This window comes from Akebia trifoliata, chromosome 3, assembly GCF_017979445.1.
Source record: "Akebia trifoliata isolate Shusen 1 chromosome 3, ASM1797944v1, whole genome shotgun sequence".
In the NCBI taxonomy this organism is placed as follows: Eukaryota; Viridiplantae; Streptophyta; class Magnoliopsida; order Ranunculales; family Lardizabalaceae; genus Akebia; species Akebia trifoliata.
Window position 1 is genome coordinate 13,837,279 of NC_141377.1, and position 26,065 is coordinate 13,863,343.

General features: G+C 36.1%; 1 protein-coding gene across 2 annotated transcripts; it reads left to right on the plus strand.

Moving 5' to 3' along the window:
• HDA15 (histone deacetylase 15) lies at nucleotides 1–26,058 on the plus strand. Of its 2 annotated transcripts, none has more exons than XM_086433951.1 (11): nucleotides 1–162; nucleotides 9,259–9,567; nucleotides 10,174–10,407; nucleotides 11,245–11,359; nucleotides 13,003–13,079; nucleotides 23,807–23,882; nucleotides 24,067–24,131; nucleotides 24,440–24,495; nucleotides 24,799–24,922; nucleotides 25,042–25,167; nucleotides 25,642–26,058. In XM_086433951.1, the coding sequence occupies exons 2-11, from the start codon at nucleotides 9,319–9,321 to the stop codon at nucleotides 25,747–25,749; spliced, it is 1,230 nt and encodes a 409-aa protein (XP_086290077.1). In that variant the 5' UTR covers nucleotides 1–162; nucleotides 9,259–9,318; the 3' UTR covers nucleotides 25,750–26,058. The 2 variants fall into 2 exon arrangements, with proteins under 2 accessions (XP_086290077.1, XP_086290078.1); XM_086433952.1 differs by having other exon boundaries at nucleotides 12–162; nucleotides 9,292–9,567.
• The last annotated feature ends 7 nt before the right edge of the window (nucleotides 26,059–26,065 follow it).

The window sequence follows — 26,065 nt, forward strand, 5'->3', positions numbered from 1 at the left end:
GGGGATTGGGGAACGAAACAAAACGGATTCGGACCCCGGGAATCTGGCCCGTTGTAGATCCCTGTTTCATATATTTTAAAATATCGCGTCTTGTAAAATTATCGCGCAGCGGATCTTTCTTCTCCGAGAAGCGCTGACCGTTCGACCTTCTAAACCCTAGAGGTTCGTTCTACAAACATATATATATTTTTTTTCTTCTTCCCCATTTCTTCTATTTGCCAACTAATATCTTCCACTTTGTTTTTACTGTTACTCTGTAGTTATATCTGTTATTTACTGCATTTCGATCAAAATATAGTGGTACTAAGATTAATGTTTGCCCTAAAATTCTTGGAAATAGTTCCTTTGATTCTTAACAAACTGCATCTTCATTTGGCCGATTTCAATATCGAATCTCTCTTTAGTGCTTCTGGAATTAAAAAGAACAAGGAGATTGACGTATTTCAACTTACACTGAAGTGGTTTTCCTTTGTGAGGTGAGGTGTAGGCCTCATTTTTCATTTTGAAGCAAATGTTTCCACTGTTATGATTATTTTTAAATCATAATAAGTTTATAAAAATTGAGTTCAAGAAAAGATGTGCTTGGTCGTTTTATCCTTTTAACATTATTCTGGCTTATAGGCTTATGAGTTTGCCCCACTGTTAGGATGTGAACATAGCCTGCAAATGCTGCTCTGCTTACATTGCAATGAGCGCTGCTATGTCAAGCAGTGAATATATAGTCTAATCACAAATAGTGTTTCAATGCTTAAGCCTTGGGATCCTTGAGATGCACCAGGTGCAAAACGAAGAAGCATAGGGCTCACTTGTACACATCTTACAATTCATCATGTTGGAACTGTGCACACCTGCATGATAGGCTGGTAGAGAAGTTTTAGTAGCTTAAAAAGTTCAAGTTCAAATTGAGAATTTGTTGAAATGTACCTATTCTAATTATAAGCCTCAAGGAGTGGGTCACAAGCCTCATGAGCTGGAATTTATCTGTTTTTTGTTTTTTTTTTTTCCTTTTTTCTTTTAGTATGTCCTATTATTACACTTTTTTTTTTACATCACTGTGTCTATTTAGAAATTCCTGCTCATGAGGCTTGCGACCCACTCGCTGAGGCTTATACTTAGAATAGGTACATTTTGACAAATTCTCAATTTTTCAGGATCATGTAGATGCACTGTGTAGCACATAGGGTCCAATACAGCCTCTTCCTTGCTTACTTCAACAAACTTGTTGACAAACACAACAAACTTGCTATATGTTCGTCTCCATCTTTATCGGTGACACGGTCAAGAAGTATTAGCATATAATTGGTATCCTTATTCGCCTTTGATGCATCAAGATACCTCAAAAGCTGGTCCCTTGTTGATTGTTGACAAGAAAACTAAACAAGTACTGACCATTGCTCTTTTTCCACCCATCATACATGATAATGACCCCTATCTTCACCTCATCAATAATTTAATTTGCAGCCCACCTCCTCCTTAAGAATATAAATGCACACTACATGGATTTGGGGTGTAACCACTTCTCAAACATTGAGTGTATCATGTTTACAAAAGGGCTATTGCATACATTGAGTGCAATCCCATTCTCAAAGAAAAATCTTCCAATGTGTAAGCATACTTGATAACTAGGTTTCTTTGTGTTAGGGACATGTAGGGTTGCCTTTTGTGCATTTTCCCTTCGGTGTCATCACTAATAATAGTCCTATCCATTTGCCTCTTGGCTCAATTAGATGAAATGATCCTTATACTCACAATTGCTAGAGCCTCTCAGGCCTAGTGCGAAGCTTACTTCTTTTATTTGGCCACCATAATACACTTCTATATTTAGTTGTATAGTTAGAATTTTGTAGATCAAGTGTTTTCCTTTTAGGAAATCTTTTTCCTATCTCGAGGTTTCTTTTTTCCTTTTTTGGAGTAAGTTCTTTAAGGATCAAGTGGATTATGTTGTAAGCTTTGTTTTGCCTCGTTCTTTGTGGTTGGTTGGTCAGTTTGATCCTCTTTTCTCATTAATGAATCGTTACCTATAAAAAATATAGTTAAAGTTTTATGCCAACCTACTCCCTTCTTGTTTTTTGACTACTCTTATCATCTAACAAATACCACAGAAAAGCTCGTTGGGCCACAATAATACGCTTTTATATTAATTGTATAGTTAGAATTTTGCGTATCAGTTTTATTTTTTTTTTATCAGTAAAATAAAAATTGGGTAAAGACGTGGATCAGTTTTATTCCTTTCAGGAAGTCATTCTTTCTATGTGGGGGTTTCTTTTATTTTTGAGCAAGTTCTTTTAGGAATTCATAGATGTCTTCTTTGAGGTTTTTTGGGGAGATGGGATTGGGTTTGTAATATCTATGTGGATTAGGTTGTAAGTTTTGTTTTGTCTCATTCGTTGTAGTGGGTTGATCATTTTGACCATCTTTTCTCATTAATGAATCATGCTTGTGAAAAAATATCGTTAAAATGTTATGTGCCAACCTACTTGATGTAGGGTAGAACATACAAACCTAGAGTTTATGTTAAAAATCTGATTCTAGGGTGAAATCCCAAGAACTAAGAGTAATGAAGAATCTCTATGTCGAGCAAAACAGACCAAGAGCTTCAATTTAGAACCAATATCGGGTTCTTATGCTTAGAAAAAACAAAGAAACGGAAGAAAAATTCTTTTCTTTTTCTTTTATTAATCAATACCCAAAAAATCCTAATTTCTGAATTTGTTTATTGGAGCTCCTAATATAGATAACTTGCTCATAACAACTTAGAAATTTTCTAAAATACTAATAAGTAACTTTCTAATCTATCTATAACATATTACGAATTTCTAATCCTATTAAACTCAATTTGGACGCTTAAAAACACTTCTAATTATAATCCAATGAATAAAAATGAATTTAAAAAATAATTTAAAAAAGAATCTATATAATAAAACACAATTGAGTTGGAACAGTTGTATGTGACACATACGTCCAATCGACTATAGTGTTGTGGGAGACAAATCCAACTAGACAAACCTTTCATCATCTACAATTTTGTGGGTTAAACTTCCCATTAAGCTATAATGTTGTGGGACCCACTTTTTTCCTTTATTCCTTCACGTGCTTTAATTTTACTATATTTTTTCTTCTACCCCTTTAATCCACTTTATTAATTTTTATCTTTTACCCCTTTAATCTCAATTTTTTTTAATAATACCTCTCCAACTCTATTTTTTTTTTCACTTTTACCCCCTTAACCCGAAAGAGGATGTCTCTTTCTAACTTTATTGTATTTCCTCTTTTACCCTTTTAATCCACTTTATTGTTTTTCATCTTTTACCCATTTAATCTCAATTTTTTTTATAATAATATCTCTCCAACTTTATTTTTTTTCCGCTTTTACCCCCTTAACCCGAGAGAGGATGCTCGGGCTTTAGGCACGAGTGAACTCTAGTAGAACTATAAAACAAATTAAAAACTAGACAAAAATTGAAACTTCCTAAAATTGAAATAGAAACTAATTAAGAGTTTAGGACTACTTAAGCAACGTAAAAATAAAAACTCAATAAAAGAAAAAGTCTTAAGAGAAGTTGGACCAGGTCTTGTGTATCGGTCAAAGATTGGATCGAGTTGACTTAGTTGGTCAAATTAAGTTGAGTCATTGACTGATTTGACTTGGTCAATGTTGTTGATTTCTTCGACACGTCTTAACTCAATCATAGGCATTGAGATAAATGTTGGCAAGCATATCTACATCATCCTCCCCAGGTTGGAGATGATTTGCCCTCGAATTTGCAGTAACATTATTGGAAGGATTATCACCAAAGTATGGAGATAGGTGCTTGACATTAAAAGCATCGGAAATGCATAGAGTAGCGGGTAGTTTGAGTTAATTAGAATTGATCTTCTTTAGCACTTTTAAAGGCCTAATGTTCTTGAAAGCAAGCTTTCCTCCCGAAGGCATCTTTTCTTTAATTAAGACAACCCAAACAAGATTAGCAACATCAAAGTCAATCAAACTCCTTGAAGTATCAGCGTTGGATTTGTATTTTTGGGTATTCTCCAAAAGCATTTCTCGAGTGTAAGCATGAATTTTCTTGAGAAATAAATTTTTTTTTAGTTGTAGCATGTGTCTTGAATATTCGACACAAAAGCTAAGGTAAAGGGACCCTGGGGAACATAACCATAAATCATATAAAAATGATAGTAACTTATGTTGTGACTAACCTGGCGATTGAAGGCAAACTCAATCTTGAAGAGTATAGGGTCCCAAGACTTGGGATGATCACCAATTTGACAACAAAGCATGTCTCCAATGTACGATTTACTACTTCCATTTGGTCATCTGATAGTGGGTGGTATGCACTAGAAAAATTAAGCTTGGTTCCAACCATCTTCCATAAAGATCTCCAGAAATGCCCAAGGAAACATGTCTCTATTAGATACAATGCTACACTTCTTTAAAAAATAATTTAGCAACATGAGAAGCATCAAAAGCCTTCTTGCAAGCAATAAAGTGGGCCATCTTTGAGAAACAATTCACTACAACAAAGATACAATCAATACCCCTTTGAGTACTAGCTAAACCAAGAATGAAATTCATGTTAAGGTCTATTTAAGGCTGATATGAAATGGGCAAATGAGTATAGAGGCCGGCATTGGTTGCCTTGCCCTTGGGAACTTAATAGTCTTGTCATCTTTGCACAAATTTCTGCACTTCACGCTTGAGGGTACTTCAAAAGTATGAATGTGCAATCAACTTATACATGTGGTTATGGTCTAGAAGGCCCTCCTGATGAAGCTCATGAATGATGTGCAAGTGTAGAGAACAATCCAAAACACATAAGCGGTTATTCTAGAAGAGGAAATCGCAACACATAATGAGATTTGGAATAAGAGGAAGTCTAAAGAGTGCCACTCTTGAAAAATTGCAACTCAATCTGTTGTGCCCTCTGGAAGGCTTTTATAACGCTTGTTGGCATGTATTGTAATAATAAGATTTGAATATTTTGCCTTAAACCACTAATGAAGCGAGATGTTTGTTGTTGCTTAGTTTCCATAAGAGTATTTTGAACAAGCAATTTAGGCCCTGTGTGGATACATCTTTAGTAGTTAAAAGGCACATAAGTTTTCACCATCAATTTCTCCCACGTGTTTATTGGAGTCTCGAGTATTTTCTAGTCGTTTAGTTGCTTGAATCAGGTGATAATATTATCGCGGAAGCAAGTCATTGCATAACCGACACTTATCCTTCAGTACTCCCTTCAATTCGAAAATCTCATCCGTCTTAGTCATCCAATTAAGGCATAACACGGGTTCCATGGTCCAATGGAGGGTAGGCACATCAAGATCGAAAACGTTTTCCTACTTGTTGTTTTCACAATAAGGAGGGTCATTGTAGTAGCATTGAAAATTTTGCCTTTGTGCGGCGTTGCCGTACTCTGGAAAAGCATTTAATTCGTCCTCATGGTGATTGTTACCCGCATGGTAGATTTGGGTAGTGGGGGGATAATTGTTGGCTGATTTTGGTGAATAGGACAAGTCATATGGAAGGTGGTTATGGTTTTGGTGTTTCAGAGAGGTATAATCTTTGGGAAGTCCATTAACAACTTGGTTTGAAGGTGGTGGAACATAGGGATTTTGTTAGGGAGGGAGGGTTGGGGGTGGGGAATTTTGATTTTTGGCCCTAGAGGGTTTGGGAAAGATTTTTGGTAGCAAAAGTAACTTGGGGATTGGAAGAGATACCTTCATCAACAAATTGAGGAAGAGAATACAAACGTGTAGAGAGTTGTAAAACATTTTCAACTTGGCGAACCCTTTATAGTGGTTGTTTTAATTCGGCCTTGACTACTAATTGATTTCACTCTAAGGTGATTTGAGTTTCTTTAAGAGCTTGTTTTTTTTCTGTGAAGTTCCTCTTCTCTATCATGCTTTGCTAACTTTTTGTCATACTTTACTTGAATTTATTTTATATCCACATGCAATTTCTTATCAATTGTTTGATGAACATTATCAAATTGAGCATTAACTTCCTCAAGAGACTGGATGGGAGAGTGGTTCGGCGCGTAGTGCAACGGGTTGAAGGGTGTGGAAGGGCATTCTCAAGAGACTTACGTTATCTAAGAGTAGAGTAAAATGTAAGGTTGGGAGCGGAACCAAGGTGAGATTTTGGGAGGATTGGTGGTGCGGAGACGGACCTCTCAAGGACTTATTCCCAAATCTTTTCGTAGTGTCTTTGAAAAAGAACTAAGTTATATTTGCTTTCAAGAGTAGTGTTAATGATACGCTAAATTGGGACTTTGGGTTTCGAAGAACTTTCAATGATTGGGAGGTGGAGGTGCTTGGAAGGTTCATTTGTATGGTGGAAAATAGTTTTGTGCAGAACCCAACGGAAGATAAGAGGGTGTGGGGAGGCACTAGGGACGGGAAGTTCATGGTCAAATCTATGTATGTTAGTCTTGTCCCCAGGAGCATGTAGTTTTCCCTAAATCACTTGTCTGGGGGGGGGGGGGGTTAAAATTGCACCTAAGATTTCGGTTTTTCTTTGGTTGGCGACTTTAGAGAGACTTGCAATGGTGGATCAACTTATTAGAAGAGGTTTCATTTCTCCAAATCAATGTTGTATGTGCAAATCTCAGGAAGAAACGGTGGATCATTTATTCATTCATTGTCGGGTGGCTCGGCACATATGGTCGCACTTCTTATCTCTGTTTGGTATTTTGGGTTGTTTTCCTCGCTCAGTTAAGGCGGTTCGGGATTCTTGGATGGCGTGGGGAGAGTCTTTCTTGTCTTCTAAATGGATTTTTTGGTTCTTGACCCCTTTTGCGATTTGTTGGGGTATATGGAAAGAGCGCAATCGTTGCATCTTTAAAGGGATAGTATCTACGTTAGAAGGATAAATTTTTGCTATTTTGGAGTTTTTGTACTCTTGGAGCAAACTTTATAAAGAGTTCAAGGGGATTTTCTTTGAAGATTTTGTTGGGCGGAGGGAGAGGATTTGTTCGCTGCCAAGGGTCTAACTTGTAGTTCGCGTTTTATTGCCTTTTTCTTTTGTTGTTTGTTTTCTTGTTGGTTCTTTTGTTTTGGGTTGGTCATCTCGACCTCCTTGTTCTCTTTCGTAATAAAATTATTTTTATTGATAAAAAAAAAACCTTCCTCTAGTGCACTACATACTTCTCCACACTTAATATGTTATTATGTGTCTCCCTTCAAAAGATTGTGGTTCCTTGTATCCATTAGCATGATGAAGAACAAAAGAGTAGGTCTCTGATATCAACTGATATAGGGTAGAACACACAAACCTAGATTTTAAGTTAAAATCAGATTTTAGGGTGAAATCCCAAGAACTAGGAGTAATGAAGAATCTTTATGTCAAGCAAAACAGACTAGAAACTTCAATTTAGGTTTGAGATTAATCGAAATCAATCACAAACACTAAAATTAAGAATCAATATCGAGTTCTTATGCTCAGAAAAAATAAAAAAAAGGGATGAAAAATTCTCTTATTTTTTCTTTTATTAATCAATTTTCAAAAAAAAAAAAAAAAAAAAGAACTAACTGTTGAATTTGTTAATTGGATCTCCTTATATAGGTAACTTCCCAATAACAACTTAAAAACTTTCTAAAATACTAACAAGTAACTTTCTAATATATGTATTAAACTCAATTTGAACACTTAAAAACACTTCTAATTATAACTCAAAAAGAATAAAATGAATTTAGAAAATAATAGAAATATAAAACAAATTAGAAACTAGACAAATAGAAATTTCTTGAAGTTGAAATAGAAATTAACCAAGAGTACTTTAGTAACTTAAAAATAGAAACTCAATAAAAGAAAGCATCCTAAGAGAAGTTGGACCTAGTCTTGTGGACCGGTCAAAGATTGAACCGAGTTGACTCAATTGGTCAAATTGAGTTGACTCGGCTTCGACTTATTTGACTCAGTCAATGTTGCTGATTTCTTTGATGCATCTTAATTCAATCATAGGCATTGAGATCAATGTCTGTAAGCCTATCTACATCACTACTCCCTTCTTGTTTTCTGACTATTCTCATCATCTAATAGATACTACAAAAAAAAGCCAAGAAGCCAAAAAGGAAAACTAGAAAAAAATGATTTATGTGAGTTCATAGAAAATAGAAGTTTTTGAAGTGAAGTCATTTTGGAAAAATGTAGGGTAAATTACACTTTCACCCCTTGTGGTTTGGCATAATTCTATGTCGATCCCCAAACTTTTTGACAATTACACTTACCTCCCCTATAGGTTATCTACCAAGCTCATTTACCTCCCTTTTTTCTACTTGCAGTCAATCAAACATTTAAAGAATGGTTTTTTTTTTTTGATAAAAAAAAAAAAAAAAAAAATAATGGTTTTGACCTTTTGTAAAGGCAACTTTACCCTTTTTAAAATATTATTTTTTTATAAACAAAAATATCCCTACGACTAAATGGGTTCACTTATGAGAGCGCAAATGCTTAGACAAAGACGATTTTACAGGTTTTTTTAAATTTAAATTTTTTATATAAAGTAAAAAAATAAAAGGGTAAAATAGTAGAATAACATCTAATTTTAACACCCTATGAGAGAGGGGAGTTAATTGCAATTGTTAAAATCTTAGGGTCAACATGGAATTATGCCAAACCACATGGGATCAAAGTGTAATTTACCCAAAAATATATGAATATGAACCTTAGATGGGATAGTGAGATAGTTTCTTTCTCTTAATGGTTGCAAATAAGAGAGGCATTTCTAATTTTCTTTTTCTTGATTAGTGAATTGAGTTTCAAGGAGTAGAGGAGATAGTATTCGATTTTGGGAGGTCAAGATGTTTGGTGGTGTTCTCCAAGAAAATGGGTGCTTATTGGCCATCAATTGTAGTTAGCACCATCTCTCTCTCTTTCTCTCTCTCTCTCTCTCTCTCTCTCACACACACACACACACACACTAAGTTTCGGTACTTATAAATTGCCTTGGCCCATCACTTGGATGGCAGTGGAACTCCTTGGTGGTTGAATTGAGCTTATTTATAGAGGAAGCAAACATTTAGTTGGACTTGTTGATTCTAATATTCCATTGATTTGCTCTTTTTAGAAATAGTTGATCCACCCTATTCTTAGTCACCAGTGAAAATGATGTCTTGCTTATGCTATTATCTTTGTTTTCATTTATAGAAAATACCATCTTTGGAGATAATGGCCTTCACCATTTCTTTTATTTCTCTCTTTAAGGATACCCCCCATCCAAAGTTCATTTGTTTCATGGCTTTTATCATCATTGCTTGCAGTGACGACCTGCTGACCACTGGATTCTCTCTTAGGAATGTATTGAAGGCAAAACCTTCAACATGGACCCTGAAATTCTACAAACCAGTCGTCTAAAAAGTGGAGGTGCTGAGTGTAATCTTCATAAAAAAAGTTGCCATGACCATACCCAAAGCAGTATGTGTTGCGTAAAGGGAAGTCATGAAAACTTGGCACCCAAAGGTAAGAATGATATTCTTTATCCTGAAGAGAACTCCCAGGAACATCAGTCTTCAGGAATGCCCAGAACAGAGATAGATTTCAATGGTGCCAGGCAGCCTGATGTTATACCTGTAAGCAGAAGAGTGGGTGCATTACTGTATTAAGAATAGTTTTGCTTATGGGTGCAACTTGGTCCAGTTCAAACCAAGAACCGAACCAAACCCATAGCTTTGGGCTGGTTTGGAACAGGTTGTGGTTCAGTTCTGGGTTGAGAAAATGGAGAACCGATCATTTTGGTTTGGTTCTCGGTTCAAGGATTGTATAGAACCCAACCAAACTGAGAACCAAACCCTTAATGATTTACTACTTTTTAGGTGTAAGGACATAGTTTAATGACTTTTTCTGATGGATAGATTAATGAATATTTTTTTCCTGGATAGATTAATGACTTACTACATAAAATTTCATGTTCATTATTTATTTATTTCATTAAAAATATGTTGCTTCCAAAGACGTTTATAAGACATTGGCAACCCATAGAACCAAACAGACTTTAGTTCGGTTTGGTTTGATTCAGTTCTATGGGAACGGTTCTTGTTCTTATTTAGTAGAACCGACCTATGTTGGTTCCATTCCAATTTGGCCCTAAACCTAACCAAGTTGCACCCCCTAGTTTTGCTGATACATAGTTTGGTTTGTTTGACTAATATGATAGTTGTAATGTGACTTCACCACAGAAAAATCAGAGGCGGCAAAGGGAAATGACTCTGCAGGATATGTACTACCAGAAAGAGGATTATTGTGACGATGACGACGATGATGATGATTGGGATCCATTAGCAAAACATGTCGATAGCAACGAATTTGACTATGATGACGAGGATGATGATTGGGAGCCCTTAGTAGATAGCAAGAAGTGGTTTTGCACTAACTGTACGATGATGAACATTGATGATGTTTTCCACTGTGATGTATGGTTATGTATTCAGCCTCTTTTAGTGTATCAATTCGGATCGATTTCATCTTTCTTTGGCTGGTTTATGCATTTTCTGGATACATATATGGACAGTGTTTGGTAGACAAAATTCTAGACAAAGTTTTGTCCTATATGGCAAAAAAGTTTCTGAATGAGCTGAATTTTTGTGAGGATGATCTATATGGTGAGGAGATCAGCCTCACAAAAAAGCAGCCCATTCCAAAACTTCTAACCCATGAAAAGCCAAACTAACGATAAAAATTGACGGTTCACGATTCTTCAACTTATAAACTGTGGCTAGAAATTTCAGAATGGGCTGATTTTTTGTGAGGATGATCTCTCCATAGAGATCACCCTCACAAAAAATCAGCTCATTCCGAAACTTTTAGCCCATATTGGACAAAACCCTTTGTCTAGAATTTTGTCTCTTGAACCCGACCCTATATATATGTGTTGCCTGGGTCCTTGAAGAAGACCTCCTAGGGGTATAATGGCATGGATAAAATATGGAATCTATATGGTTCCTCTGTAGCAGAATATTTTACATGAACATAATAATATAATTATTTATAATAAATGATAAATAATAAATTAGAATATCGGAGAAACATAATGATATGAATGATCAACCATGTGCAGTATCTAGAGCTTTTTGGGGGGTCAAGATATTGAGACTTTTGGGCCTGGTGCCCATAGCTATGACCAGTATTCAACCCCGTGTCAGATAGAATTCTTTTAATTTCCTGTGTTTCAACTTTACAGCATTCTCTTTTCCAGAAATTGATGCCTTAGCCTTGAAAAAGATATTTTCATGCATTTTTGCACCATGCAGATCTGTGGAGAATATAAAGATTCTGAAATCGTTAGGCATGGGTTTTTTGCATCTCATCTTGCACAAGAAGCCGGTCATACTCAAGTCCAGTCAGAAGTAGTAGGCAAATATGAAGGTGGTTACATGTTGTCTATTAACTTTGATTGACAATTATGCCCTTTGTCTATGAAGAGAATGTTGAATCATTGTTCTTTGCCTCTTTATTTCTTAATTCCTTGTGTCACATAGTCCTTTAATTGTTGGCCAATGGTCTACAAAGATCCTTTTGAAGGCTGTTTGGATGCAATGCATTATGAAGCTTATAAGATATAGGGAGACTTTTTTGTCTTAAATATTCAAGTTTTATTTTATTTATTTATTTTTTAGGTTCCTTTATACACTGTCTTGTATGAACTTTTTTACTTTTAGTAATTGCCTTTTATATGGATTTTGTTTTGTTTATTTATGGATTCTTCTTTGGTTGTGTCCTAGTATTGCTTTTGATTTTCTTTTATTTTGGCCATGTCATCAATATGTTATTTCTCTATCTTTTAACATTGAAGTTGCCTTTTCATTTGAGAAAAGTAAGCTTGGGTTGGACTGTGACCCGATGATTTCTATGAAGAATTTGAATCAATTTGTGTTTCTTCTTGTACTATTTGTTGGTCATCTTGACCACTTTTAACACAAATCAACATTTACTTAAAAAAAAGAAGCATTGAACTATTAGCAGAGCCTCATTTCTTGTCTTGGAACCAGTCAGCTCAGTTCCCTCTAGCTATGAAAAACACGGGATAGATGATCATACTCTTTCCAATACCTCATCTTATCATGCTTGTCGCCTTCTTGGTGCTTTAGTATTTTACTCTCTCACACATTGCTTTCTTTGTAACAATGGACTTTGTCACATTTCTCTGCTGTAAATTTATTTAGTTATGTAAGGTATGCCATCTTCATCCATTCTCCTGTATAATTTTTTTTTCACATACTCTGACATTGTCTGGGTGACTGCAAGTTCACAGCCATGGTCTGTGTCTTACTTTGTGAACATCTCTTTTCTTCATGGGCAAAGTAGGAATGATCCACTGCTTCCACTGCTTGTTCATCTGTGAAAGTTGAATATTGCTGCATGAAATCCTGCGTAGATGTACTGACACATCAATATTTGAGTTTGAGAAATTGCTAGGGAGTCATAAATGAAAACCAATCCAGTCTTCATCACCTGCTAAATCAAACAAAAATTTCTTGTCACGTTATTCATGACAATGTTAATCACATCAATACACATCCATAGCATACATATCTTTGAATTTGCTAATTATATAACGGTGCGTTTATTTGTGTGGATTTTGCGTTTATTTGTTTCACTGATTTCTCGGAAAATCAGCATCGCTCAAAAATCAATTTTCATGTAGCTGTGATTATTGTTTGTGCACCATCCTGAGAAATTGAAAACTTCCTCTGGGGAAACAGGAGATTTGTGCAAGCTATGGACTGGAACCATGATCCCTTATTTTCTTCCTAGAACTAGAAACTGGTTTTCTTATTAATTTCTTGACAGAACATTTGCCAGCAATCAAAGAAACCCTAAATGTCTGAAGAGGAACCAAGTTAAGGTTTTGTTGTTGGGAATATGTGATTGCCCCTGGCAAATAATCTACTATATGGAACTTATTTTTACAGATAACAGATACATAAGTGGTTTACTGTGTATCGTACTCATTTTTATTTTACGATATAGTTTTTGTGTTCTAACTTTTTATTTTAAAATCTATGTAGACTCCTGCAAACAAAAACCGGCCTTGGAAAATTGCACTGCAGTTGGTTTCGATGAGAGAATGCTGCTCCATTCAGAAGTATGTCACTGATTTTTTACAATTTCTCATATGCCCCCGTGATTATATTCGGGTTTTCTTCATCGCATACAAAAGTATGCGATGGCATATACAGTATGCGATGACATATTACTCCAATGGGTAAAGATTTTTACTCCAATGGGTGTATTGCTACTTTATTTTTTAAAATATTCTGTTTATGCATTCAAACATAAGATCATAGTATCCAATGATTAAACTATTAAAGCAGAGTCCACTTTAATTATCTAGATCTAGAACTTGATAATTAAAGTAGGCCACCTTTGTATCATGAATAGTTTATATATTATTGACTATTTAGTTTCTTGAGTTCTTTTATCCTTGTTACTAAATGACTAAATATAATCAATTTTATTCAATTTGGAAAATGAGTGCTATCCAAATATATTGTTATAGGTTTGTTTTTATTTTCTTATATTTTTCTATTTTTTAAACATTTTTCCTTATTTTTTTTTACTGTTTTTATTTATCTTTTTGAAGTAAAAATTTTCTTTGTGCAATATGCGACTGCATATGCCATATACGATTTTGCATATGCGCATGCATATGTTGGTTGCGTATGCTATTTGATAACATTGTGTATGATGTTCTTTTCTTTTTCTATATGTGTGTCTACTTGTAGTTCTACAATTTCAGCGATAATAATTCTATATTTTATCCTAGGAATACAAATCACTAGTAATATTTTCTTTGTGAAACTGTGAATCATTATACTAGCCAAAATTGTTAAATTAAATCAATTGATCAACTTGATGGCGCGCGTATGAGTGAATGTCATGTTATTGAGGCGTGACTTTGAAATGACCATTATTTGTTTGACGAACCACTTCACAAACTGCATTCCATACAAATATTGTCTTATGCAAAATAATATTCTTTTATATATAAATTTCACATCAATATTTGTTTACATAAAAAAAATCTAGGATGTATAAGTATCTTCGTCAAAGGTTATCCCAAGTTTTTGGGGGTGAGCAGGCTATATAAAATAATTAAAGTACTATATAAAGGTGAATTTTGTTATCTTAGCAAGATCTTCCCTGTTTATCAGCCTTTCTACTCCATGTTGGAGAAGAGATGTCTTGCCCTTGTCTAGCCTACACAATGATGCATGTAGTACAATGATGCAGGCACTACATGCTTGTTATTATTTCTTAATTTGTCTCCCCTTGGCAAGGATGGACCTCATGAATGTACATTAGCTATTTGATGAGACATGCCGATGTGTGGCCCCATCAATGTATCAAGTCATTTCCATGATTTGCTTGTGATTCCTGTTGATCCACTTGTTGATAGAATCCAACTGTGGGAAATTGATGTCAAATTATAGGACACTTAATCGAGATAATATGGTTGTATCGAATGGTAGTTGGCTTAATTGTAGTCATGTTTTTGGTTATTATGCGACTACCCTTTACTAGTAAAACTCGAGGGAAAATTTTCTACGACCACATTATGATAAGCTATGCTTGGATGTGGATCCTTGTGGCTGGACGTGGGGAGGGATGTCTAATGATATGGCACTTGCGGTTTCCAAATTATACCTTGCATTTTTGGGAGGTCTATCTAGATCAATTGATATTCTTGAGAAAACTTCTTGTCTAGCTGGAGGTGGTCTTTGGATTGAGCATTAACTTGGCTAAAAGAGCTATGTATTTGGAGTAGGGGATGTGGAAAATATAAAGGGACATGCAGAGTGTAGACATTTTAGGTTGCTTTGTGCATTCCACCAGTAGATTAGGACACCTTGAGTTCATTAGTATGAGCCCACACATAGTGATAGACCCTTTTTGTTAGTCATAGATGCTAATCAATTGGTCCAAGTCATAGATGCTCGTTTGAAGTGTATGGAAACTAAGATGGAGGAACAGATCTATGTACAAGAATTTGTAGAATAGAATTGTCAAGTCTCAATCTGAGAACTTGGCAGAAATTTATAATAATAAAAGAGTTTAAAGACAAACCCCTTACAAGAAATAAAAGAAACTATTACAAAATAACTACGACTAAAATAACACTCGATTATTTCCAAAACTCCCCCTCAAGCTGGGGCAAATATATCAACTAAACCTAGCTTGACAAAGTGAGAATTAGTGATTGAAGGACCAACAAACTTCGTAAGCATGTCGACAAGCTGATGTGAAGATGGTACGAAGACTATTTGAAGATCACCAGATTGAACTTTCTCTCTAAGAAAGTGAACATCAACCTCAACATGCTTAGTTCTTTTTGTGAAGAGTTGAGTCAGAAGCAAGCATGATAGCAGATTTGTTGTCACAGAACAAAGTAGAAGAATCGAAAATAGGAAATCCCAACTCTGTCAGTAAAGACTGAAGTCAAATCAACTCATATGTGCCAAGGGCCATAGCACGATATTCAACTTCAGCAGAAGAACGAGAAACCACATTTTGTTTCTTATTTTTCCATGAGATAAGGTTATCATGATAAAAAGTACAGAAACCAGAGGTTGATCTTCTATCTGTAAGAAAACCAGCATAATCAGCATTTGTAAAACACGATAAATGCGGCTGAGCAGTTGAAGAGTTGAAAAGTCCGAGATCAGGATGAGACTTCAAGTATCGAAGAATATTATAAATAACATTAAGATGAGAAGTACGTAGAGTATGCATGAACTGACTGACCACACTAACCGCAAATGACATGTTTGGTCTAGTGTGTGTTAAATAAATCAGACGACTTACAAGTCTTTGATAAGAAGAAAGATCCGATAAAAGATCACTAGAGTCAGCATGAAGACGATGATTCTGATCTACAGGGGAGGAAGAAAGACGACAATCAAGCATTCCTGTCTCCTGAAGAAGATCCAATGTGTATGCTGAGATAGTGAAATACCACACCGAGACCGGGCCACTTTTATCCTCAAGAAATACTTGAGTGGATCCAAGTCCTTAACTTCAAAAGCAAGACCTAATAACGTCTTAACCTTGTCAATTCACTGTGCATCATCTCAATCATAATAATGTCATCCACATAAACAAATACAATAGTGCAACGACCATCTACTCCTCGACGAATAAAGCAAGTATGATCGGAGTGGTATCTAGAAAACTCGATAAATAAAATAACCAAAGACGGAGTGGAAAAAGATCGTGGTATTAGATGAGGATAGAGCTGAAAACAATGGGCCTTCTCATGACCAGTCTTTCCATCATGACTGCAAGTGAGGTCATTCCTTTACCACGATCACTGCTGCCTCAACCACGACTCCCTGATCCCGGGATTTGAGAGTTGAAGAAGCTCGAGTTGGTTGCTAAAGCCATTTGATTTGTAGCTGGAGCAGAGAGAATACCAAGTGCTTGAGAAGGGACAACACAACAACGACACTCATCACTGTCAATGGTCGCAAATGTCTTAAATAGAAAGGGCAAAGGGTTGGTGTTAAGAATTTGGGTCTGAAGTGCCTCAAATGAGAAATTGATATATTTGGTGTCGAGAAATCCTCTTAACCGTGTAACCAGCTGTTTTTGCAGACAACTCAGTCATAGACTCATAATGAGAGAGTCAGACTCACTGGTCATGTGATCGGAGGCACCATAATTAATAACGCATGTCAGAGGAGTAGAGCTAGACTGAGTGACATGAAAAGCAGAAGATGAATATGGAGGCATAGTAACTGAGGTCACTGTCGAGGAAGGGTGAGTGAGCATGAATCTGATCTCGAACAATAGTGGCAATCTGAGTCTGTAGTTGTTGCAAGTTAATTGTGTTAGTGAGGAAGGAGGATCAGTGAGAGGAATTGATGATGATTCTACTGCAGCAGCACGAGGAGCAAACTGTCCCAAAGACGGAGTGGAAGAAGATCGTTGTATCAGATGAGGATAGAGTTGAAAACAACGGGTCTTCTCATGACTAGTTTTTCCACAATGATTACAAGTGAGGCCATTCCTTTTATTACGACCACGACTCCGTGATCCCGGGGTCCGAGAGTCGGAGAAGCCCGAGTTGGTTGTTAAAACCATCTGATTTGTAACCGAAGCAGAGAGAATACCAGGTGCTTGATAGGGGACAACATGACAACGACACTCATCATTGTTAATGGTTGCAAATGTCTCAAACAGAGAAGGTAAAGGGTTGGTGTTAAGAATCTGGATCCGAAGTGCCTCACACTCAGGATGTAAACTCATGAGAAATTGATATATTTGATTTCGAGAAATCTTTTTAATCACATACCTAGTTGCCTCTACAGACAATTCAGTCATAGACTCATAATGAGAGAGCTCCTCTCATTGAGACTGAAGAAAACCAAAGTAATCAGTTACACTCTGAATTCCTTGGGTAGCCTGGGCTATGTCTCTTTAAAGTTTATAAATCCTTGAGTTATTCCTGGCATGCGTATAAGTCTGAGTGAGTGTTGATCACAAGGATGAAATAGACTCATGATACATAAACATGGTGTAGATGCGCTGCTCCATGTAGTAAAATAGCCACCCAAGAATAATGCAGTTGTCGATTTCTCACTGTTCAAATTTGGGATCAGTGAGGGGTGGTTTAGTAATGGTTCCCAAAAGTCATTTTGTTTTCCCTCTACTACTCAAATAAAGAAGCATAGACCGAGATCAGGATTGAAAATTCCGACCATCTAATAGGGTAGTGGTGATATGTTGGGCTGAGAGATTTGCCCCAAGAGTCGTGTTAGAATCCTTAGGCTCTGGATTTGTCGTCATGGCTTGCTAGGAAAGAAGAAACTTTAAACTTTGGTTTGAAGGGAGATCTACCCGTAGTATTAACCCACGGTGGAAGAAGTTACAGGTAGAAAAAAAAATTGAGGGCAGCAGTAGTGTCGCAGGTCTCTAACTAGTCCAAAACAGCAGTCCTACTTTGTCGCAAATCTCTAGGAGGTCTAACAAAGTTGTCACAAAAAAACAGCACTATTCCATAGCAACCAATCGCAAAAAACAGACTCACAGAGCAGCCCACAACACTATTCCATAGCAACCAATCACAAAAAACAGACCCACAGAGCAGCCCACAATGTTCTTACTTTAACTAGTAGCCTTATTGCAGCAGCCAAGTGTCAACCCAAAACTCTAGTGCATGATCTAGCAGCCTTATCGCAGCAGTAGTCAAGTTGCAACTAACACAACAGTGCTGTTGAAATAGCAGTCCTAACGCAGAAGCAACCAAGTCGTAATAGCAGCCCAGCCCTAAAACAGTAGCTGCCAAGTCGCAATAGCAGTCCTATGGCAGAATGTGATTAGGTTAGCTTGGGTTGAAAGTAATAAAAAAAAAAAAAGAAAAAAAACCCCCCGAAGGGGAAGCACCCACATGAACCTGCTGCTAGGTTTGTGTTGTTTCATGATCTAAAGAATAGGTGGGAGGAGAAGAAAGAAGAGAGGAGGGGAGGGTTGCGACGATGATGGAACTTCAATAACCCAAAACCAATGATGAAAAACCTAAGAGGGGCTGCCGATGGGTTCTCTAGAGGCTCTAAGACCAATAAGAATTTGTAGAATAGAATTGTCAATTCTCAATTTGAGAGCTTGGCAGGAATTTATAATAATAAAAGAGTTAAAAGACAAAAAAATCCTTACAAAAAAATAAAAGAAACTATTACAAAACAACTAGGACTAAAATAACACTTGATTATTTCCAATATATGCTACTAAGGTTTGTCTAGATGGTCTAGAAACTTCCCTTCGAAATGACCTAGGTCATAGGATAATGAGAGTTTTCATGAATTTGACAGAGGTAAAGGTCGTCTTCTTCCTCCACCACCCCCGTAGTTGAAGCCTGCTAATGCAAATAGATATTCTTCTTGCATTATTGTCTGAAATATAGTATTTTATCGAACATTTAAACCTCCTACCTAATGTTGTCTTCTTCCTAAGCTGCCATTCTTCCAAGTTGAAGCCTATTTATGCAATTAGATGCTATTGCATTAACACACAAATGGGGAAAAAAATTAATTTCAATTTCCCACATGAAGCCATCTCACATTGGCTTTATGCCTCCAATGTTTTTCCTTATTATGAATAATGGAAAGGAACTCCCTTCTCAAGTCTTCCCTTTTTACCTTTCTACCCTAGATTGCTCTCTAATTTATTTGACTAACTATGTTGTTTTGTTTTATTTTGATCAGTAAAGAAAGATTTATTAACGAAAGGAGAACTAGGAGGTCGAAATGACCAACCCAAAAACAGGGAACACATGGAGGTACAACATAGACATATTTCAAACTCTTTCCCACCGGACTAAGAAGTCCTCAAAAAATATACTTTTGAAATCTTTAAAGATTTTACACCAAAAAAAGAGAATTCCAATAATCGAAACAAACAACTCTTGACTGCTTTGTTCATCTCCTTTAAAAACTCGTGTGTTTCTCTGTTTCCAAATTCCCCAAGTAATCGCAAACAATGTTCAACTTCAAATAAATCTTTGAGTCTTGGAAACTTGAACCCAAATGCAGCCATTCCCCGAAGACATCTCTGACTGTGGCTAGCATACAAAATTGTTTCCCAAACAAAGTTAAAAAATGATCCCAGACCTCGTTTCCCCCCAACGCAATGCACTAATAGATGATTTGTGGTTTCCTCCTTAGCCATGCGCATGCAACACCAATTCGGACCACAAAAACCCCTTCTCCTCATATTGTTTTTTGTTTTGGCTAAATGTAAAGTGCATTAGTGCAAGAATATATCAATAAGAAGCAGGGTAGTCCCTATTTCTATTACCATTGAAAATTCTTTCTATTGATAAATGAAGGACGACCCAGATTTGTTCTATTCTAAGGTTGTTTTACTTTGGGAAGGGTGGTGATGAAGGTCAAAGAAAAATTCCTGAAAGGTTTTTTTTTTCCCTTTTATAAAAAAACGGTTTTTTTGAAATCCCTATTGGATATATATATATAGGGGCATGTTTGGCACCCTACTATTTACCCTACGTTTTGCCCTACGTGTTTTGTCCTACATGGGTTAGAAGTTTTGGAATGGGCTGATTTTTGGTGAGGATGATCTCTATGGTGAGGAGATCATCCTCACCAAAAATCAGCCCATTCCAAAACTTCTAACCCCATAAAAAATGATTTACAAAAAATGGACGGTCCACGATTTTTCAACTTGTAAACATGGGGCTACAAGTTTTGGAATGGGCTGATTTTGGTGAGGAGGATCTTCTAATCGTAGAGATCATCCTCACCAAAAATCAGCTCATTCCAAAACTTTTAACCCATGTAGGACAAAACACGTAGGGCAAACCGTAGGATAAATAGTAGGGTGTCGAACCTTTTCCATGTATATATATTTGTCCTATATGGCTTAAAAGTTTCGGATTGGGCTGATTATTAGTGAGGATGGTTGCTATGGTGAGGAGATCATCATCACAAAAAATCAGCCCAATCTGAAACTTCTAACCCCATCAAAAGTGAAAATCCAAAACTTTTATGCCATATAGTACAAATTTTGTCTCCCAACGTTGTCCTCTTAAGATTGTCTATTGAACGTTCCCCATATATATTTTGATAGGTAAATAGATTTTATTAATAAAGAAGAAAAAGACAGTTGAGATGACCAACCACATTACAAGACAACACAAAACAAATAGAAAAAAACATTACAAATAGCACGCTCAAAGCATCCCATTTGAAGACAAACTCTTCAAAAAAGACTACTTTAAACGCCACATCTACCTTACACCAATAACAATTCAAGAACCTCCAAAATCATGTCTTGGTGAGTCTTTTTCCACCCTTGAAAAGATCTTCCTATTCCTTTCCAACCACGTCCCCCAGTAAATCACGAAAGGGAATAGAACCCAAATAGTTCTTTTCTTTACAAGGAATAGATTTGAAGTCCAACTCTTAAAAAGGAGAAAACAAGCATTTGGAAAAACCCAATTGACATTATAATAAACATGAAATGATACTAGATTTTTTCCACAAAAGGATAATGAATGAGAATATGATCATTGGACTCTCCATTTGTAAAACATAAGACGCAAAAATTAGGAGATTGGACTCTCCATTTGTAAAACATAAGACGCAAAAATTAGGAGATAGGAGACCTCGATGGATAAGATGATCAAGAGGATCCCCTTGTCTTAACCCTCTTGAATTCCTAAAATGACCCGTTAGACTCCCATTCACCAAAATTGAGAAAGGAAACGCATTTCATTACTCAACCAATCCATCTCAATACGAAACTCATCCTGTACATCAAATAGCTCAAGAACTCCCAAATCACATGAATATACGCTTTGTGAAGATCGATTTTACACACCAGGCTTAGGGTCCCTTCTCTTACCCTCGAATCTATGCACTCATTTCAAATCCCATTCAAGATTTGCCTCCCTCTCACAAATGCCCCTTGCTCCAATCCGATGACTCCCGAGATCACCTCTTTCAACCTCGAAGCCAACACTTTTGCAATGATTTTGTACATGGAGCTCACCAAGCTAATGGGCTTAAAATTGGCTAGATTCGTAGCCCCCCCTCCTTGGAATCAACACTGGAAAGGAGTTATTCAAACCATAGTCCAAATTTTTTTCTCTTGAATATCCCTAGCCATTCTAAAAAGGTCACTCCAATTGTATCCCAACAACTTTTGAAAAATTCCATCGAGAATCCATCTGGCCCAGGGGATTTTCCCCCATTCATTTCCAGCACCACTTTGCATACCTCTTCGCTATCAATTGGTCTTTCTAACCACAATTGTTGGTGATGGGAAATAACTTCAAAGTCTAACTTTGGGTATGGTCTCTTAGGGTGATCTTCCTCATAGAGTTTTCTATAATATTCCACAATCCCTTCCCTAACCCTAATCCTTTCCTCTCCTTCGAAAATCTGAATTGGATATATGTTGAAAGAATAAATGCAAAATTTTGCAATTAGGGTTTGGGGAAGGTTTCAAGTATTTGGTTGGGGTCAGGTAACTGTGCAAATGGTAGATTAGGGGAAGAGGCTTAGGATTATGTGTTTATGATTTAGGAAGGATTTTATGGGTTTCTTGATAGGGTTAGAGGATTTTTCAGAGGTTCTTGATAAATTTTTTATTAAAAAAATTCAAGAATTTAAGATTTCTTAAAAATCAAGGAAACATTAAAAAGATAGGAAAGATATAAGATGCGAGGAAGAAGAAGATAGATGATAACTTGGTCTCCCACCATGATCCAATCATTGGAGAAATCTCAATAAGAGAGTTGTAAAATTTCTTTTATTCCATTAATCCTTAAAATCAATTACAATAATTATATATATAGACTTTAGACTCAAAATCCTAATTCTAATATAACTGAAACATTGACTTGTGTAAAATTGATATCCTATATGTATTTTGGTCATAATTTCCCTAGAACTCATTGGAATTGCGAATTCTTGTAACTAAATAACCTTTCAAATAACATACAAATCAACTTAATACGACAAATTTTGACCCCTCAAAATAAAATCTAAAGAAAAATGACATGAATAGTATTCTAATTCAAACCAAACTCCAAAAATAACTAAAAGACAACCCAAAATTGTAATATAATAAACGTAACTAATCCAACAAAATAAAATACTTAAAAAAGTAATTCTAGAACAAAAAAAAAATTGCAATTGGAATTTTTGATTTTTGGCTTGATTTGTTGTCCACGGTTATTCTCCTCTGGTTGGAGAAAACTGGTCCTTGAGTTTTGAAATGCTTGAGGATGATCATAACAATTTGTAGCATGTCCTTATCAAAAGATTTTTCCTCATGTCTTGATGTCGCATTGAATCAAGAAATTCAACTTGCAATTTATTGTATTTGTCTGAGATGATTAAGTCGGTTGAGATAGTGATGGTACAATCACATTATGAACATGAGCTATAGATGTTGTCTTCAAAAGATCTTCCTTAGGCTCCTTTGACCTGTTATCCACCTCATGCTTTTATTCATGTGTTGGTTTTAGAATGTATGCACACTATCTTTTGAAATTGATGTCATCTATTCCCTTTTGTCAATCTACTTTGTGATTGATGGTACCATCTTTCCTATCTTTTTTGTAATATTTTCTTGATTTTCAAGAAATGTTGATTTCTTGAATTAAGAATTCATCAAGAACCTATCAAGAATCCTTTAACCACATCAAGGAACCCATCAAATCCTTCCTAAAACATGAACACCTATTCCATGAACCTCTTCCCCAAATCTCATCGAGATCGCGAATTCTTGGGCTCGTTAGATAGGTGACTGAATAACCTTCCAAATAATACAAAAATCAACCTAATATAACAAATTTTGACCCCTCAAAATAAAACCTCAAGGAAATGATGTGAATAGTATTCTAACTCAGACCAAACTCCTAAAATAACTAAAAGACAACTCGAAATAAAACTAATCCCAACAAAATAAAATAATAAAAAATGTAACTCTAGACCCAAACAAAATTTCCATTGGAGCTTTTGATTGTTGGCTTGATTTGTGTCCCACATTACTTCTCTTCCCAAGATCTCTCTCTAATTTATTTGACTAACTATATTCTTTTGTTTTGGCTATTGTAAAGTGCATTAAAGAAAGAATATACCAATAGGAAGCGTGGTAGCCCGTAACCCCTCTTTCTATTACCATTGAAAATTCTTTCTATTGATACATGAAGTAAAATTCTATTTTTCTTAATATGTAATCCTTAGATCATGTGAATATTGTAAATAATTTATTGGGATCACTGTTCATTTCTTGGTTATGAAGGACTAACCACTCCTAGCGGTGGTTATTGTTGTGCTAGAAAAGGTTGAAATGAAGTCTCATCCACACCCTGAAAGACCAGACCGCCTTCGAGCAATAACTGCTAGCCTTGCTACTGCCGGTATGTTGTTTAATCTTTATTGCCACTCTAAAACCATCCATGAAGTGCTGTCGATTTGTGTGAGTATTCATAGAACAAAATTGTCTTTGCAAGCCAAGTTGGTTTTGCATTTACTTGTCTCCTATGTCACCCTTTCCAAAGCATATTGTCATCTAATTTGCTTTTTTTTTTTTGACACCTGGAGGTATATTTCCTGGAAGATGCATCCCAATTCCTGCTAGAGAAATTACTCAAAAAGAGCTTCAGATGGTAAGCTTACCTGCAACTCTATATTGAAGGCCAAAGAGGGGTCATGTCTTGTGTATCTTCACACCCATCCCATTGCAGGTATAGAAATAAATGTAGGGGTCCATTAGCTGAAAAGCTAGAGGAACATTATGAGCATCATCCCAATTTTGTTCATATTAAAGCTAAACCCTCCTAGGGCCTCTTTTTCGGCCAGAGGACAAGCTGACTTGGAATTGTTTTCAATTTACAAGTGTTGCGCGAAGAAGATGTCATTTATATTTTCCGTTGACCTTCAATTGGTTTGAATTTGTATCATTTCGGAACTTCAGGTCCACACTTTGGAGCACATTGAAGCTGTCGAATTAACAAGCTGTATGCTCTCTAGGTACTGTGCATTTGTCCATTACAATTGGTCATACAAAGGTCTGCTACTTGTGGAATCATATTGATCTCAAATAAATCTTATAGGAGCAGACTCATCAAACAACCCTGCCTGCTGATCATAGAATGATCATATTGAGAATCTTTCTTTAGAATCATCTCTCCAAACCCATTCATTGCTCTTGTCTTCTAGAGGCTGAAAACCTTTTCAAGATGCTTTGGAAGAGCAGCACAAGATTTTGAACTCCTGGTAGATGTATCTAGTGAGAGTTGAGACTGACCATGGGTACTTCAATTTAATTTGCAGCTATTTCACTCCAGACACATATGCTAATGAGCATTCAGCATGTGCAGCGAGGCTTGCAGCAGGATTGTGCGCAGATCTTTCTTCAGCAATTATGTCTGGACGTGCCAAGAATGGTTTTGCTCTGGTATGGAAAATTCCAATTTTATTATAAAACCTTCTTTACTTCTATTAGTGTAATGGATGAATGATTGTCTATATTATTAGTAAGCTTCAGGTTCCAACTTGGTGGTTTATATGAACCAGGTTAGGCCTCCTGGGCATCATGCTGGCATAAAACAAGCCATGGGATTCTGTCTCCACAATAATGCAGCAGTTGCTGCTTTGGCAGCTCAGGGTGCAAATGCTAAGAGAGTGCTAATTGTTGATTGGGTATTGCCAATAACTCATCTTAACTATCATTTTTTTGTTCTGCTTTATGTACAATGTACTTGTTGTCTTTCACTAATGTTGTGTTCAAATTTTCATTTATCTTGAGTTAAATAGTAAATATGATGCATAAAACAAACTTCTTGCAAGCACTAGGCTTGCATTGTTGATCCCAAGACCGGTTTCGTTATTTACATTTGGTTGGCAGCATAGAATGATGTCAAAACCATAGCATGGATCCAGACATGGTGAAGTAGGATTCATTTAGCTTGACCCCAATAATTTGGATAAGGTGTAGATGATGATAAGGTGTAGGATTCATTTAGCTTGTTTGTTTGTTTGTTTGTTTTCTCTCTTGAGGACTTCTTGTCCTCTTTTCAATAAATTTAACTTATAAAAAAAAAATGATTATAAACTGAAGACTTTGAAGTTGTACACGGTTAATTATTTATTTATTTATTTTCATGTTGGTTGCAGGATGTTCATCATGGAAATGGCACACAAGAAATATTTGAGGCTAACAAATCGGTAAGCTTGAGGATTACTGAATTCGAGTTCCATTGTGAACCTATTTATTGTAAGTAGGAGTTAGGACTTGTTCCCAAGTGAATGAGTTGCTGTTGGAAGTGATCCTTGATTCCTTGTATTGGCTTACATAATTGTCAAAAGCGGGGCCTAGGAGCCCAACGCTTAAAGTAGGATTTAAAAAAAAGAAAAAACTCTTTTTCTTTAGTTTTTTCAAAAAGACCATGGTCTAAGATGTCTTATTAGATTTTTTTTAAACACAGGGATGTCTAAAATATTCAACAAAACTTTGAGAGCTTTATAAAAAAAATCTTTTTAGTATTTATACTTTAAGACTTCTCAAAGTTGAAGGCTAGGGCTCACTTTCAAGTGGAGG